Source organism: Salvelinus alpinus, chromosome 29 (assembly GCF_045679555.1).
Source record: "Salvelinus alpinus chromosome 29, SLU_Salpinus.1, whole genome shotgun sequence".
In the NCBI taxonomy this organism is placed as follows: Eukaryota; Metazoa; Chordata; class Actinopteri; order Salmoniformes; family Salmonidae; genus Salvelinus; species Salvelinus alpinus.
The window spans coordinates 16,835,125-16,852,624 of NC_092114.1; the positions used below are offsets into that span (position 1 = coordinate 16,835,125).

The following is a 17,500-nucleotide window of genomic DNA, read 5'->3' on the forward strand; positions in this document are numbered from 1 at the left end:
CATCATGCTCATCCTGACTGTTCATTGGCCAGAGCCGGCACCCACGCTCCAATCAGAGTTAACCACAGCCTAAGGAAGCGTAATGGGGAACCAATGAAGCTTCACCGATCCTATGAAGCTACATTCACATCTGCGGCCAATTGTTTAGTGGCAAAATGCAAATTGTCACCACGATTACCATGGCAACCCATCGCCATGACACACAGCCATGAGTTCGGAGGTTAGAGAGGAGGATTCTGGTATTTTGAGATAAGAGTGCTGGCGAGAGAGGTGGAGGGACGGACGTATATAGAGAGACATGAAAATGGAGGGGTGGAGCGATGGACAGATGTATATAGAGAGACATGAAGATGGAGGGGTGGACAGATGTATATAGAGAGACAAGAAGATGGAGGGGTGGAGGGATGGACAGATGTATATAGAGAGACAAGAAGATGGAGGGATGGACAGATGTATATAGAGAGACAAGAAGATGGAGGGGTGGAGGGATGGACAGATGTATATAGAGAGACAAGAAGATGGAGGGATGGACAGATGTATATAGAGAGACAAGAAGATGGAGGGGTGGAGGGATGGACAGATGTATATAGAGAAACATGAAGATGGAGGGATGGACAGATGTATATAGAGAAACATGAAGATGGAGGGATGGACAGATGTATATAGAGAAACATGAAGATGGAGGGATGGACAGATGTATATAGAGAGACAAGAAGATGGAGGGGTGGACAGATGTATATAGAGAGACAAGAAGATAGAGGGGTGGACAGATGTATATAGAGAAACATGAAGATGGAGGGATGGACAGATGTATATAGAGAGACAAGAAGATGGAGGGGTGGACAGATGTATATAGAGAGACAAGAAGATAGAGGGGTGGAGGGATGGACAGATGTATATAGAGACAAGAAGATAGAGGGGTGGACAGATGTATATAGAGAGACAAGAAGATGGAGGGGTGGACAGATGTATATAGAGAGACATGAAGATGGAGGGGTGGACAGATGTATATAGAGAGACCTGAAGATGGAGGGGTGGACAGATGTATATAGAGAGACATGAAGATGGAGGGATGGACAGATGTATATAGAGAGACAAGAAGATAGAGGGGTGGACAGATGTATATAGAGAGACAAGAAGATAGAGGGGTGGACAGATGTATATAGAGAGACAAGAAGATAGAGGGGTGGACAGATGTATATAGAGAGACAAGAAGATAGAGGGGTGGACAGATGTATATAGAGAGACAAGAAGATAGAGGGGTGGAGGGATGGACAGATGTATATAGAGAGACATGAAGATAAAGGGGTGGACAGATGTATATAGAGAGACAAGAAGATAGAGGGGTGGACAGATGTATATAGAGAGACAAGAAGATAGAGGGGTGGACAGATGTATATAGAGAGACATGAAGATAGAGGGGTGGACAGATGTATATAGAGAGACAAGAAGATAGAGGGGTGGACAGATGTATATAGAGAGACCTGAAGATGGAGGGGTGGACAGATGTATATAGAGAGACATGAAGATGGAGGGATGGACAGATGTATATAGAGAGACAAGAAGATAGAGGGGTGGACAGATGTATATAGAGAGACCTGAAGATGGAGGGGTGGACAGATGTATATAGAGAGACAAGAAGATGGAGGGATGGACAGATGTATATAGAGAGACAAGAAGATGGAGGGGTGGACAGATGTATATAGAGAGACAAGAAGATGGAGGGATGGACAGATGTATATAGAGAGACAAGAAGATGGAGGGGTGGACAGATGTATATAGAGAGACAAGAAGATGGAGGGGTGGACAGATGTATATAGAGAGACATGAAGATGGAGGGATGGACAGATGTATATAGAGAGACATGAAGATATAGGGGTTGGACAGATGTATATAGAGAGACAAGAAGATAGAGGGGTGGAGGGACGCAGGCAGAGGTGGAGTTGTTAGAGGGATGAGTCGGAGAGTTCTTACCTCCTCTGCTCGTTGCTTTGTAGATGGAACTAACACTGGAGGGAGCTAGAGATGACAGAGGAAGGAGGGGAGAAAGAGGGAGGAAAGGAAGAGGGTTAGAAAGGAAGGAGAGGAGAAAGACGGAGGAAAGGAAGAGGGAGGAAAGGGAGGAAAGGAAGAGGGAGGAAAGGAAGGAGAGGAGAAAGAGAGGATGAAGAGAAAGAGAGGAAGAAGAGGAGAAAGAGGGAGGAAGGAGAAAAGAGGAGAAAGAGGGAGGAGGAGAAAGATAGGAAGGAAGGAGGAGAAAGAGAGGGAAGAAAGGAAGGAGAGGAGAAAGAGGAAGGAGAGGAGAAAGAGAGGGAGGAAAGGAAGGAGAGGAGAAAGAGAGAAAGAAGAGGAGAAAGACAGGGATGAAAGGAAGGAGAGGAGAAAGAGAGGAAGAAGAGAAAGAGAGGAAGAAGAGGAGAAAGAGGGAGGAGAGGAGAAAAAGGAGAAAGAGGGAGGAGAGGAGAAAGAGATGGAGAGGAGAAAGAGAGGGAGGAAAGGAAGGAAGGAGAGGAGAAAGACAGAGGAAAGGAAGAGGGAGGAAAGGAAGGAGAGGAGAAAGAGGTAGAAAGGAAGGAGAGGAGAAAGAGAGGGAGGAAAGGAAGGAGAGGAGAAAGAGGAAGGAGGAGAAAGAGAGAGGAAAGGAAGAGGGCGGAAAGGAAGGTGAGGAAAAAGACAGAGGGAGGAGAGGAAGGAGATGAGAAAGAGGGGGAAAAGGAAGGAGAGGAGAAAGAGGGGGAAAAGGAAGGAGAGGAGAAAAGGGGAGGACAGGAAGGAGAGGAGAAAGAGGGGGAAAAGGAAGGAGAGGAGAAAGAGGGAGGACAGGAAGGAGAGGAGAAAGAGGGGGAAAAGGAAGGAGAGGAGAAAGAGGGAGGACAGGAAGGAGAGGAGAAAGAGAGGAAGAAGAGGAGAAAGAGGGAGGAGAGGAGAAAGAGAGGGAGGAAAGGAAGGAAATGAGAAAGACAGAGGAAGGAGAGGAGAAAGAGGGAGGAGAGGAGAAAGACAGAAGGAGTAAAATAGAGGTCAGCTTTAAAAGAGTTCCTGCTTTCAAAGTTGTTGGGAGAAACGAACGGACTGATCTGTGACATCATCACAAAGAATGCGGTGATAAGGGAAGCATGCGATTGGTGGGGATTGATCAAGTTGTCACGACAACGAGAAAAGGTAGGAGGCCAGAGTGAGATGCACGCAGAACCGCTGTGTGTGTGAGAGAGAGAGAGAGCTGTCAATCTCTGGGCCTTAGCAAATCAGACGTGAGCAGGAACAGACAGAAGCAGGACAATAGGGGAGCGGATGATTTTATTGGTTTAGAAATAACAAAGATAAAAATCAATACATCCTGTGGAATAAGGAAGAGGAGGCGGCTTGGGGACCTGCTTCGGGTGTGTGTGCTCTACTCACCGACAGACAGGCGTGTAGGGGAGGAGTCTCGTGAGCAGCCCTGGCTGCGGGGGATGCGGCTACGTCTCCCCCCCGACCCAGCTAAGACCCTCTGGGCTCCAGAACCCAGCGTACTCAGAGCGGTACTGGTCAGGACGCGACCCGGGGAACCACTCCGACTGCCGGCTAGAGAGAGACAGGGAGGGAGGGGGGAGAATTACAAACACAGAACACACACTAGTCATGAGACCCTGTTGTCTACGGAACAACAACAGCCCCTAGCACCATCACCATGTCTGCATCAGATCTGGGATCAATTTAACACATAAGTCAAACACTTAGAAGTACGAGGTGCGCTTGACTTAGCTTGGGAGCTTTTACCTTTTGGAAGTATTATTCCCAAGTGTAACTAAAGTCTTTGAAAGTATTTGAGTGTATTATTGACCCAGGTCTGGTTCGCAGATCAGAAGGCACTAGATGTGTGTATGAACATGATGAATGGACTCCATGGAACTTCAGCCATTTTGATTCCAGGGTTAGGAGTTGTTTTCAACCAGACTCAGGGGACCAGCTTCGGCGGCCATCTTGGGACTGTCATCACTTTGGTGGATCGTTTGCTTATTCCCAAATAATGACATGGAGTACAATATATCACGGCCCATAATGCCTTGTGCCTGACACAGATCTACACGTGCTTTAGGTTTGTGATGTCCTAACTCAAAGACAGACGAGAACAGGTGTGAAAGGGAAATGTGTGGAAAGAGGGTCATGTGACACGAGTGAGAAAACCTCTTCACTACACAAATGAAACATATCAAATTAATCTATTTCACCACAAACACGCAGAATACACAGACCATACTAGAACACACACACACAGAATACACAGACCATACTAGAACACACACACACAGAATACACAGACCATACTAGAACACACACACACAGAATACACAGACCATACTAGAATACACAGACACAGAATACACAGACCATACTAGAACACACACACACAGAATACACAGACCATACTAGAATACACACACACAGAATACACAGACCATACTAGAACACACACACACAGAATACACAGACCATACTAGAATACACACACACAGAATACACAGACCATACTAGAATACACACACACAGAATACACAGACCATACTAGAACACACACACACAGAATACACAGACCATACTAGAATACACACACACAGAATACACAGACCATACTAGAACACACACACACAGAATACACAGACCATACTAGAACACACACACACAGAATACACAGACCATACTAGAACACACACACACAGAATACACAGACCATACTAGAACACACAGACCATACTAGAACACACACACGCAGAATACACAGACCATACTAGAACACACAGACACAGAACACACAGACCATACTAGAACACACACACGCAGAATACACAGACCATACTAGAATACACAGACACAGATTACACAGACCATACTAGAACACACACACACAGAATACACAGACCATACTAGAATACACAGACACAGAATACACAGACCATACTAGAACACACACACACAGAATACACAGACCATACTAGAATACACAGACACAGAATACACAGACCATACTAGAACACACACACACAGAATACACAGACCATACTAGAATACACAGACACAGAATACACAGACCATACTAGAACACACACACACAGAATACACAGACCATACTAGAATACACAGACAGATTACACAGACCATACTAGAATACACACACGCAGAATACACAGACCATACTAGAACACACAGACCATACTAGAATACACAGACAGATTACACAGACCATACTAGAATACACACACACAGAATACACAGACCATACTAGAACACACACACACAGAATACACAGACCATACTAGAATACACAGACACAGAATACACAGACCATACTAGAACACACACACACAGAATACACAGACCATACTAGAATACACACACACAGAATACACAGACCATACTAGAACACACACACACAGAACACACAGACCATACTAGAACACACACACACAGAATACACAGACCATACTAGAACACACACACACAGAATACACAGACCATACTAGAACACACACACACAGAATACACAGACCATACTAGAACACACACACACAGAATACACAGACCATACTAGAACACACACACACAGAATACACAGACCATACTAGAACACACACACACAGAATACACAGACCATACTAGAACACACACACACAGAATACACAGACCATACTAGAACACACACACACAGAATACACAGACCATACTAGAACACACACACACAGAATACACAGACCATACTAGAACACACACACACAGAATACACAGACCATACTAGAACACACACACACAGAATACACAGACCATACTAGAACACACACACGCAGAATACACAGACCATACTAGAACACACACACGCAGAATACACAGACCATACTAGAACACACACACGCAGAATACACAGACCATACTAGAACACACACACGCAGAATACACAGACCATACTAGAACACACACACACAGAATACACAGACCATACTAGAACACACACACACAGAATACACAGACCATACTAGAACACACACACACAGAATACACAGACCATACTAGAACACACACACGCAGAATACACAGACCATACTAGAACACACACACACAGAATACACAGACCATACTAGAACACACACACACAGAATACACAGACCATACTAGAACACACACACACAGAATACACAGACCATACTAGAACACACACACACAGAATACACAGACCATACTAGAACACACACACACAGAATACACAGACCATACTAGAACACACAGACACAGAATACACAGACCATACTAGAACACACACACACAGAATACACAGACCATGATAGAACACACACACGCAGAATACACAGACCATACTAGAACACACACACGCAGAATACACAGACCATACTAGAACACACACACGCAGAATACACAGACCATACTAGAACACACACACGCAGAATACACAGACCATACTAGAACACACACACGCAGAATACACAGACCATACTAGAACACACACACGCAGAATACACAGACCATACTAGAACACACACACAGAATACACAGACCATACTAGAACACACACACGCAGAATACACAGACCATACTAGAACACACACACGCAGAATACACAGACCATACTAGAATACACACACGCAGAATACACAGACCATACTAGAATACACACACGCAGAATACACAGACCATACTAGAACACACACGCAGAATACACAGACCATACTAGAACACACACACACAGAATACACAGACCATACTAGAACACACACACGCAGAATACACAGACCATACTAGAACACACACACGCAGAATACACAGACCATACTAGAACACACACACGCAGAATACACAGACCATACTAGAACACACACACGCAGAATACACAGACCATACTAGAACACACACACGCAGAATACACAGACCATACTAGAACACACACACGCAGAATACACAGACCATACTAGAACACACACACGCAGATTACACAGACCATACTAGAACACACACACGCAGATTACACAGACCATACTAGAACACACACACACAGAATACACAGACCATACTAGAACACACACACGCAGAATACACAGACCATACTAGAACACACACACGCAGAATACACAGACCATACTAGAATACACACACGCAGAATACATAGACCATACTAGAATACACACACGCAGAATACATAGACCATACTAGAATACACACACGCAGAATACATAGACCATACTAGAATACACAGACCATACTAGAATACACAGATCGGAATGGTCTGTTCTGTCAGAGCATGATGGTCACATGGCATTCTACCTCCCCTGCAGAATCACCAATGCATCGCTCCCTCTCTCCCCCCCCGCTCTTATATCTCCCGCGTCTATCCCCTCAGCTCCCTCCTAACAGGTAGACACAGGCCTCAGCTCCCTCCTAACAGGTAGACACAGGCCTCAGCTCCCTCCTAACAGGTAGACACAGGCCTCAGCTCCCTCCTAACAGGTAGACACAGGCCTCAGCTCCCTCCTAACAGGTAGACACAGGCCTCAGCTCCCTCCTAACAGGTAGACACAGGCCTCAGCTCCCTCCTAACAGGTAGACACAGGCCTCAGCTCCCTCCTAACAGGTAGACACAGGCCTCAGCTCCCTCCTAACAGGTAGACACAGGCCTCAGCTCCCTCCTAACAGGTAGACACAGGCCTCAGCTCCCTCCTAACAGGTAGACACAGGCCTCAGCTCCCTCCTAACAGGTAGACACAGGCCTCAGCTCCCTCCTAACAGGTAGACACAGGCCTCAGCTCCCTCCTAACAGGTAGACACAGGCCTCAGCTCCCTCCTAACAGGTAGACACAGGCCTCAGCTCCCTCCTAACAGGTAGACACAGGCCTCAGCTCCCTCCTAACAGGTAGACACAGGCCTCAGCTCCCTCCTAACAGGTAGACACAGGCCTCAGCTCCCTCCTAACAGGTAGACACAGGCCTCAGCTCCCTCCTAACAGGTAGACACAGGCCTCAGCTCCCTCCTAACAGGTAGACACAGGCCTCAGCTCCCTCCTAACAGGTAGACACAGGCCTCAGCTCCCTCCTAACAGGTAGACACAGGCCTCAGCTCCCTCCTAACAGGTAGACACAGGCCTCAGCTCCCTCCTAACAGGTAGACACAGGCCTCAGCTCCCTCCTAACAGTTAGACACAGACCTCAGCTCCCGCCTAACAGGTAGACACAGGCCTCAGCTCCCGCCTAACAGGTAGACACAGGCCTCAGCTCCCTCCTAACAGGTAGACAAAGGCCTCAGCTCAGAGAGTAAGGAGTCATAAGAAGGCAGACAGCCATGTTTTAGTTTGAACTAAAAGTCCCAGCATGCTTCAGCCAGATAGGGGGTGGAGCTTTAGGTGACCAGCTTGGATGAGGGGGGAGGAGGGTGAGAGAGGGGGTGAGAACAGATGAAGGGTGAGAGAGGGGGTGAGAACAGATGAAAGGTGAGAGAGGGGGTGAGAACAGATGAAGGGTGAGAGAGGGGGTGAGAACAGATGAAGGGTGAGAGAGGGGGTGAGAACAGATGAAGGGTGAGAGAGGGGGTGAGAACAGATGAAGGGTGAGAGAGGGGGTGAGAACAGATGAAGGGTGAGAGAGGGGGTGAGGGGGGGGGAACAGATGAAGGGTGAGAGAGGGGGTGAGGGTAACAGGTAGTAGACGTTAGATTCTTACCACCAACGATGGTAGCAGACTGAGATCCTGCACCAATGAGGAGGAGGAATTGGAAATAGGGGGGAGGAGCCGTAGGACCATTGGTTGGAAAGGGAGCAGAGGCGGGGACAGGAAGTTAAACAAGATGGATTACGGGTGTTAGAGCACAAAGCACCATGGGCGTTAGAACAGAGAGCATCATGGGAGCATTCCGAGCGATCCTAGACGAAAAAATTAGAGCGACAATGAACACGATTCAATCACGTAAATAAATGTATCAATTAAATATTGAATAAACTGAAGGCTGACACACACGGAACCAGCTGTGATGCTCAATGGAGGAACGGTAGAGCATTGCATGATGGGTAGCCGGTGTGTGACGCAGCAGTATCGCTGACGAAGCAAAGCAGCTTCACAATGGAAGAAATAAAAACACCTCAAAGTAAAAATGCTCTAAAACACACACAGCCCAAACCTGCCCCGGCACAGCTCTCTAGCACAATGATATCTCCCCATCATTCTTCATTTTCTCAATGTTCATCTCTTGTTCCTAGAATCTCTTTTTTTTTTTTTCTGTCAGGGGGAGTCCACACACTACTTCTTGAGAATTAGCGCCTCCTGGTGCAGAGATGGCGAGTTAGCGCCTCCTGGTGCAGAGATGGCGAGTTAGCGCCTCCTGGTGCAGAGATGGCGAGTTAGCGCCTCCTGGTGCAGAGATGGCGAGTTAGCGCCTCCTGGTGCAGAGATGGCGAGTTAGCGCCTCCTGGTGCAGAGATGGCGAGTTAGCGCCTCCTGGTGCAGAGATGGCGAGTTAGCGCCTCCTGGTGCAGAGATGGCGAGTTAGCGCCTCCTGGTGCAGAGATGGCGAGTTAGCGCCTCCTGGTGCAGAGATAGCGAGTTAGCGCCTCCTGGTGCAGAGATAGCGAGTTAGCGCCTCCTGGTGCGTGAGTTCGCTAGCTCCTCCTGGTGCAGAGTGTGTGAGTTCGCTAGCGCCCCCTGGTGCAGAGTGCGTGAGTTTGCTAGCGCCCCCCTGGTGCAGAGTGCGTGCGTTAGCTAGCTCCTGGTGCAGAGTGAGTTAGCTAGCTCCTCCTGGTGCAGAGTGAGTGAGTTCGCTCCTCCTGGTGCAGAGTGAGTTAGCTAGCTCCTCCTGGTGCAGAGCGAGTTAGCTAGCTCCTCCTGGTGCAGAGCGAGTTAGCTAGCTCCTCCTGGTGCAGAGCGAGTTAGCTAGCTCCTCCTGGTGCAGAGCGAGTTAGCTAGCTCCTCCTGGTGCAGAGCGAGTTAGCTAGCTCCTCCTGGTGCAGAGCGAGTTAGCTAGCTCCTCCTGGTGCAGAGCGAGTTAGCTAGCTCCTCCTGGTGCAGAGCGAGTTAGCTAGCTCCTCCTGGTGCAGAGCGAGTTAGCTAGCTCCTCCTGGTACAGAGCGAGTTAGCTAGCTCCTCCTGGTGCAGAGCGAGTTAGCTAGCTCCTCCTGGTGCAGAGCGAGTTAGCTAGCTCCTCCTGGTGCAGAGCGAGTTAGCTCCTCCTGGTGCAGAGTGAGTTAGCTAGCTCCTCCTGGTGCAGAGTGAGTTAGCTAGCTCCTCCTGGTGCAGAGTGCGTGAGTTCGCTCCTCCTGGTGCAGAGTGCGTGAGTTCGCTCCTCCTGGTGCAGAGTGCGTGAGTTCGCTCCTCCTGGTGCAGAGTGAGTTAGCTAGCTCCTCCTGGTGCAGAGCGAGTTAGCTAGCTTCTCCTGGTGCAGAGCGAGTTAGCTAGCTCCTCCTGGTGCAGAGTGAGTTAGCTAGCTCCTCCTGGTGCAGAGTGCGTGAGTTTGCGCCTCCTGGTGCAGAGTGAGTTAGCTAGCTCCTCCTGGTGCAGAGTGAGTTAGCTAGCTCCTCCTGGTGCAGAGTGAGTGAGTTCGCTCCTCCTGGTGCAGAGCGAGTTAGCTAGCTCCTCCTGGTGCAGAGCGAGTTAGCTAGCTCCTCCTGGTGCAGAGTGCGTGAGTTTGGGCCTCCTGGTGCAGAGTGAGTTAGCTAGCTCCTCCTGGTGCAGAGTGAGTTAGCTAGCTCCTCCTGGTGCAGAGTGCGTGAGTTTGCGCCTCCTGGTGCAGAGTGAGTTAGCTAGCTCCTCCTGGTGCAGAGTGCGTGAGTTTGCGCCTCCTGGTGCAGAGTGAGTTAGCTAGCTCCTCCTGGTGCAGAGTGAGTTAGCTAGCTCCTCCTGGTGCAGAGTGAGTTAGCTAGCTCCTCCTGGTGCAGAGTGCGTGAGTTTGCGCCTCCTGGTGCAGAGTGAGTTAGCTAGCTCCTCCTGGTGCAGAGTGCGTGAGTTTGCGCCTCCTGGTGCAGAGTGAGTTAGCTAGCTCCTCCTGGTGCAGAGTGAGTTAGCTAGCTCCTCCTGGTGCAGAGTGAGTTAGCTAGCTCCTCCTGGTGCAGAGTGAGTTAGCTAGCTCCTGCTGTATTTGGTCATGTTTTGGTATTACCATTGGCAGACCTGGACTCTTCACACCAACAACAAAACACTCAGTGGTGAGACAACAGAGCATGCAGAGAACACACCCCGTCTCACAAAAAACAACAGTGACCACGAGAGCAACATAATGGGTCCGTTTAACCAACACACACACACACACACACACACACACACACACACACACACACACACACACACACACACACACACACACACACACACACACACACACACACACACACACACACACACACACAATACCTGGTGTGCAATCTGATTCGTAGGAACCTAAGAGGTATAAAAAAAGACATGTGCAGGAGCTTACTGTCACTGTGAGGGATACCAGCAGCGACTACAGAAAGAGCGTGAATAACTTATCGCGCGCAAACACACACTCAAATACACTTACACATCCACAGCAGTGGAACACTGTGTGTGAGGGACGTGGTATTCATTTGAGGCTCAAAAGCTGTGTGAACGTGTGTGTGTGTATACGTGTTTAAGGTATGTGTGTGTTTCTCCTTACGTTGTGACTGGGACACCATCTTGGTGCGGCTGCGTCCCCGGGAGTCCACCTGGCCGACGCTGGTTGCCGTGGTGAGAGGCTGCTTGGTCCTCAGACGACCTGAGGTCAGAGGTCATACTGTTAGACCGGACACTGACTGGACACACACACTCTTCTCCTCACACTTTCTGACTAGAACAGAGCCCACCACCCTCCACTACGAAGCAATAAGCACTAGTTTAGAGAAGGTAAGAGAAGCACTACTGCGGAATACTAGTCAATATACACGTACGAACTAGTCTAAACAATAACTTGTCTTACAGTCTAGACCTACAGTAAGTACTATTGTCTTACCATTGACTGACCTGACCCCTACAGTCAGACACAGAGAGGAAGAGGGGGGGGGGGGGGGGGCTGTGTCAGAGGTCAAAGATCATGTAATATGATTTAGCTAGGCTGACTAAAATACCCAAATAATATCTGACTTTTACTTAAAACAACATTAAATCAGAACTTTGGGATTACCTTTCCTTATTTCAAACGCTCTAGTTCCAGATAAGAGATGGAATTTGTCAATTATATCAGGAAACAAGGCGTGTGTCGTACGTCACTACTTCACAGGAGAGGTATTTGAACTTAAACATTTATTTTTGATTACATTTTTTTTGTTTTTTTTGTTTGTTGCAGAAATGCCTTCTGGAACATGTGAACGTTCATGTGCCTAAACAACAAACTTGTGTAAATATGAATTTGTAAGTCGCTCTGGATAAGAGCGTCTGCTAAATGACTTAAATGTAAATGTATAGACCGTAAACCGTAGTATAGAGCATAAACCGTAGTATAGACCGTAGTATAGACCGTAAACCGTAGTATAGACCGTAAACCGTAGTATAGAGCATAAACCGTAGTATAGACCGTAGTATAGACCGTAAACCGTAGTATAAACCGTAGTATAGACCGTAAACCGTAGTATAGACCGTAAACCGTAGTATAGACCGTAAACCGTAGTATAGACCGTAGTATAGACCGTAAACCGTAGTATAGACCGTAAACCGTAGTATAGACCGTAAACCGTAGTATAGACCGTAAACCGTAGTATAGACCGTAAACCGCAGTATAGACCGTAAACCGCAGTATAGACCGTAGACCGTAGTATAGACCGTAAACCGTAGTATAGACCGTAAACCGTAGTATAGACCGTAAACCGTAGTATAGACCGTAAACCGTAGTATAGACCGTAAACCGTAGTATAGACCGTAAACCGTAGTATAGACCGTAAACCGTAGTATAGACTGTAAACCGTAGTATAGACCGTAAACCGTAGTATAGACTGTAAACCGTAGTATAGACCGTAGTATAGACCGTAAACCGTAGTATAGAGCGTAAACCGTAGTATAGACCGTAAACCGTAGTATAGACCGTAAACCGTAGTATAGACCGTAGTATAGACCGTAAACCGTAGTATAGACCGTAAACCGTAGTATAGACCGTAAACCGTAGTATAGACCGTAAACCGTAGTATAGACCGTAAACCGCAGTATAGACCGTAAACCGCAGTATAGACCGTAAACCGCAGTATAGACCGTAGACCGTAGTATAGACCGTAAACCGTAGTATAGACCGTAGTATAGACCGTAAACCGTAGTATAGACCGTAAACCGTAGTATAGACCGTAAACCGCAGTATAGACCGTAAACCGCAGTATAGACCGTAGTATAGACCGTAAACCGTAGTATAGACCGTAAACCGTAGTATAGACTGTAAACCGTAGTATAGACCGTAGACCGTAGTATAGACCGTAGACCGTAGTATAGACCGTAGACCGTAGTATAGACTGTAGACCGTAGTATAGACCGTAGACCGTAGTATAGACCGTAGTATAGACCGTAAACCGTAGTATAGACCGTAGTATAGACCGTAAACCGTAGTATAGACTGTAAACCGTAGTATAGACCGTAGTATAGACCGTAGACCGTAGTATAGACCGTAGACCGTAGTATAGACCGTAGACCGTAGTATAGACTGTAGACCGTAGTATAGACCGTAGACCGTAGTATAGACTGTAGACCGTAGTATAGACCGTAGACCGTAGTATAGACCGTAAACCGTAGTATAGACCGTAAACCGTAGTATAGACCGTAAACCGTAGTATAGACCGTAAACCGCAGTATAGACCGTAAACCGCAGTATAGACCGTAAACCGTAGTATAGACCGTAAACCGTAGTATAGACCGTAAACCGTAGTATAGACCGTAGTATAGACCGTAAACCGTAGTATAGACCGTAAACCGTAGTATAGACCGTAAACCGTAGTATAGACCGTAAACCGTAGTATAGACCGTAAACCGTAGTATAGACCGTAAACCGTAGTATAGACCGTAAACCGTAGTATAGACCGTAAACCGTAGTATAGACCGTAAACCGTAGTATAGACCGTAAACCGCAGTATAGACCGTAAACCGCAGTATAGACCGTAAACCGTAGTATAGACCGTAGACCGTAGTATAGACCGTAAACCGCAGTATAGACCGTAAACCGTAGTATAGACCGTAGTATAGACCTTTGGTTGTTTAGTACACAAGCGCACTGGGGATAAGGCTTAAGAGGTTGTGAACCATGCTACATGGGTGTAGACAAAGAGCTCTCTAGAAGGTGGACCAAAATGTTCAAAAGCCATTTTATCAAAAGTGTGGTTACAAGTTAGTCTTTGAAAGCAGAATTACTTTCCCCATTGTTCCTCAAATTCAGTGTATGAGATACCATTTTGTAGCTCTGCTTTCATCTAAAGTAAAATATATTTTAAAAAATGTTGGTACAGAAGACCAAACTGGAATATGAGATAATGTGAGAGTACAGAGGAACAGCAGAAGACGCCATGGTTAGAGATTGGCTGGGGTTACAGAGTTAACTCTTTCCCTGTCCAGGGCCACTCCCAGAATACACAGGAAGGAGGAAGGGAGGAATTAAAAACATGAAGAAAAAAAGCGTTTTTGAGTTTTTGAGCGGGGGAGTGAAGGAGGAGTTGATCTTACCATCTGTTTTATCTGAGGCATCATCTTTAGTGTGAGAGAGAGAGAGATGCAGAGAGAGAGAGAGATGCAGAGAGAGAGAGAGAGATGCAGAGAGAGAGAGAGATGCAGAGAGAGAGAGAGATGCAGAGAGAGAGAGCGAGAGAGATGCAGAGAGATGCAGAGAGAGAGAGATGCAGAGAGAGAGAGAGAGATGCAGAGAGAGAGAGAGAGAGAGATGCAGAGAGAGAGAGAGAGAGAGAGAGAGAGAGAGAGAGAGAGAGAGAGAGAGAGAGAGAGAGAGAGAGAGAGAGAGAGAGAGAGAGATGCAGAGAGAGAGAGAGAGAGAGAGAGAGAGAGAGAGAGAGATACAGAGAGAGAGAGAGAGAGAGAGAGAGAGAGAGAGAGAGAGAGATGCAGAGAGAGAGAGAGAGAGAGAGAGAGAGAGAGAGAGAGAGAGAGAGAGAGAGAGAGAGAGAGAGATGCAGAGAGAGAGAGAGAGAGAGAGAGATGCAGAGAGAGAGAGAGAGAGAGAGATGCAGAGAGAGAGAGATGCAGAGAGAGAGATGCAGAGAGAGAGAGAGATGCAGAGAGAGAGGGAGAGAGATGCAGAGAGAGAGAGAGATGCAGAGAGAGAGAGAGATGCAGAGAGAGAGATAGAGAGAGATGCAGAGAGAGAGAGAGATGCAGAGAGAGAGAGATGCAGAGAGAGAGAGAGAGAGAGAGTGAAAGAGATGCAGAGAGTGAAAGAGATGCAGAGAGAAAAAGAAGTATAGTGTATATGTTAGTAACAGAACAAAGTCCAAACAGTGAATCATGCGGAACTACTAACGTGCCTAACAAATACACACTGACAGAACATATCTACACAAACACAGGCAGGCAGCACACAGAGCCACGCTCAGACAAACACGGGAGACGAGAGAGGCAGGAAGTGTATTCAGAGAGATGTTCAGCCCAGGTCCTGAAGGCACTAGGAAATCATTTTAACATACAGCACCATACCTGTCTGTGTGTGTGTGTGTGTGTGTGTGTGTGCGCGCGCGCCTGGGTGATTGATTATTTGATAGACTATATCAGTCAGCTGTCTGTCACTCAGACTCATGTCTAAACTGCCTGTCTGATTGGTTGGCTGTCTGGTTTGATTGACAGCTTCCTTACCCAATGAGGAGTAGGAGCCGGGGGTCAGTCTCACTGGCCCCACCTGCCCGATGTGCCGCTGCTTAGCAACCGTTGCCGCATTAACATCTACATCGCTACGGGAACGCTGTAGGGAGCCCGGCGATGCCCCGCCCTTATGACCCGCCGGGACTGGGAGGGGAAGGGAGGACATATATATATATATATACACACAGACACATGCACAGAACTCATCACCACGTACTATACAATCACTTGCTGGCACATAACAGTGGATTCCAGAAAGTATGTGGGAAAATGAAGGGGTCTGGATACTTTCTGAATGTACTGTATATAATAAAACACAAACAAATAACGTACACGCCACAAAAACATGTCATCAATACCGGAGAGGTAGTGTGTGTGTGTGTGTGTGTGTCTCACCTCTTCCAGGAGCAGCTGACCATTTAGATGACAGAGGACGACTGGGAAAGAGAGGAGAGCAGAGCGAGGAGAGAGAGCAGAGCGAGGAGAGAGAGCAGAGCGAGGAGAGAGAGCAGAACGAGGAGAGAGAGCAGAGCGAGGAGAGAGAGCAGAGCGAGGAGAGAGAGAGAGGAGAGAGAGGAGAGAGAGAGAGCAGAGCGAGGAGGGAGAGCAGAGCGAGGAGAGAGAGAGAGCAGAGCGAAGAGAGAGAGAGAGGAGAGCGAGGAGAGAGAGAGAGCAGAGCGAGGAGAGAGAGGAGAGCGAGGAGAGAGAGAGAGAGCAGAGCGAGGAGAGAGAGCAGAGCGAGGAGGGAGAGCAGAGCGAGGAGAGAGAGCAGAGCGAGGAGAGAGAGCAGAGCGAGGAGAGAGAGCAGAGCGAGAAAGAGGGAGAGAGCAGAGCGAGGAGAGAGAGCAGAGCGAGGAGAGAGAGCAGAGCGAGGAGAGAGAGCAGAGCGAGGAGGGAGAGCAGAGCGAGGAGGGAGAGCAGAGCGAGGAGAGAGAGCAGAGCGAGGAGAGAGAGCAGAGCGAGGAGAGAGAGCAGAGCGAGGAGAGAGAGCAGAGCGAGGAGGGAGAGCAGAGCGAGGAGAGAGAGCAGAGCGAGGAGAGAGAGCAGAGCGAAGAGGGAGAGCAGAGCGAAGAGGGAGAGCAGAGCGAAGAGGGAGAGCAGAGCGAGGAGAGAGAGCAGAGCGAGGAGAGAGAGCAGAGCGAGGAGAGAGAGCAGAGCGAGGAGGGAGAGCAGAGCGAGGAGAGAGAGCAGAGCGAGGAGGGAGAGCAGAGCGAGGAGAGAGAGCAGAGCGAGGAGAGAGAGCAGAGCGAAGAGAGAGAGCAGAGCGAAGAGGGAGAGCAGAGGGAAGAGGAGAGCAGAGCGATGAGGGAGAGCAGAGCGAAGAGGGAGAGCAGAGCGAAGAGGGAGAGCAGAGCGAAGAGGGAGAGCAGAGCGAGGAGAGAGAGCAGAGCGAGGAGAGAGAGCAGAGCGAGGAGAGAGAGCAGAGCGAGGAGAGAGAGCAGAGCGAGGAGGGAGAGCAGAGCGAGGAGAGAGAGCAGAGCGAGGAGGGAGAGCAGAGCGAGGAGAGAGAGCAGAGCGAGGAGAGAGAGCAGAGCGAGGAGAGAGAGCAGAGCGAAGAGAGAGAGCAGAGCGAAGAGGGAGAGCAGAGCGAAGAGGGAGAGCAGAGCGAAGAGGGAGAGCAGAGCGAAGAGGGAGAGCAGAGCGAAGAGGGAGAGCAGAGCGAAGAGGGAGAGCAGAGCGAAGGGGGAGAGCAGAGCGAAGAGGGAGAG

At 48.3% G+C, this 17,500-nt stretch overlaps 1 protein-coding gene across 23 annotated transcripts in view; it reads right to left on the bottom strand.

Moving 5' to 3' along the window:
* Positions 1-17,500, bottom strand: part of LOC139559151 (CLIP-associating protein 2-like) — a 136,647-nt gene that overhangs the window by 33,643 nt on the left and 85,504 nt on the right. For 9 of the 23 annotated variants that reach the window (XM_071374906.1, XM_071374897.1, XM_071374902.1 and 6 more), the window contains 9 exons: positions 16,188-16,228; positions 15,786-15,935; positions 14,649-14,672; positions 11,971-11,988; positions 11,638-11,736; positions 11,373-11,399; positions 8,697-8,723; positions 3,400-3,564; positions 1,975-2,019 (listed from right to left, as the gene is read on the bottom strand). In XM_071374906.1, coding sequence (XP_071231007.1) covers positions 1,975-2,019; positions 3,400-3,564; positions 8,697-8,723; positions 11,373-11,399; positions 11,638-11,736; positions 11,971-11,988; positions 14,649-14,672; positions 15,786-15,935; positions 16,188-16,228 — 596 coding nt within the window. The remainder of the gene's footprint in view (positions 1-1,974; positions 2,020-3,399; positions 3,565-8,696; positions 8,724-11,372; positions 11,400-11,637; positions 11,737-11,970; positions 11,989-14,648; positions 14,673-15,785; positions 15,936-16,187; positions 16,229-17,500) is intronic. The other 14 variants (XM_071374912.1, XM_071374913.1, XM_071374900.1 and 11 more) reach the window with 10 other exon arrangements.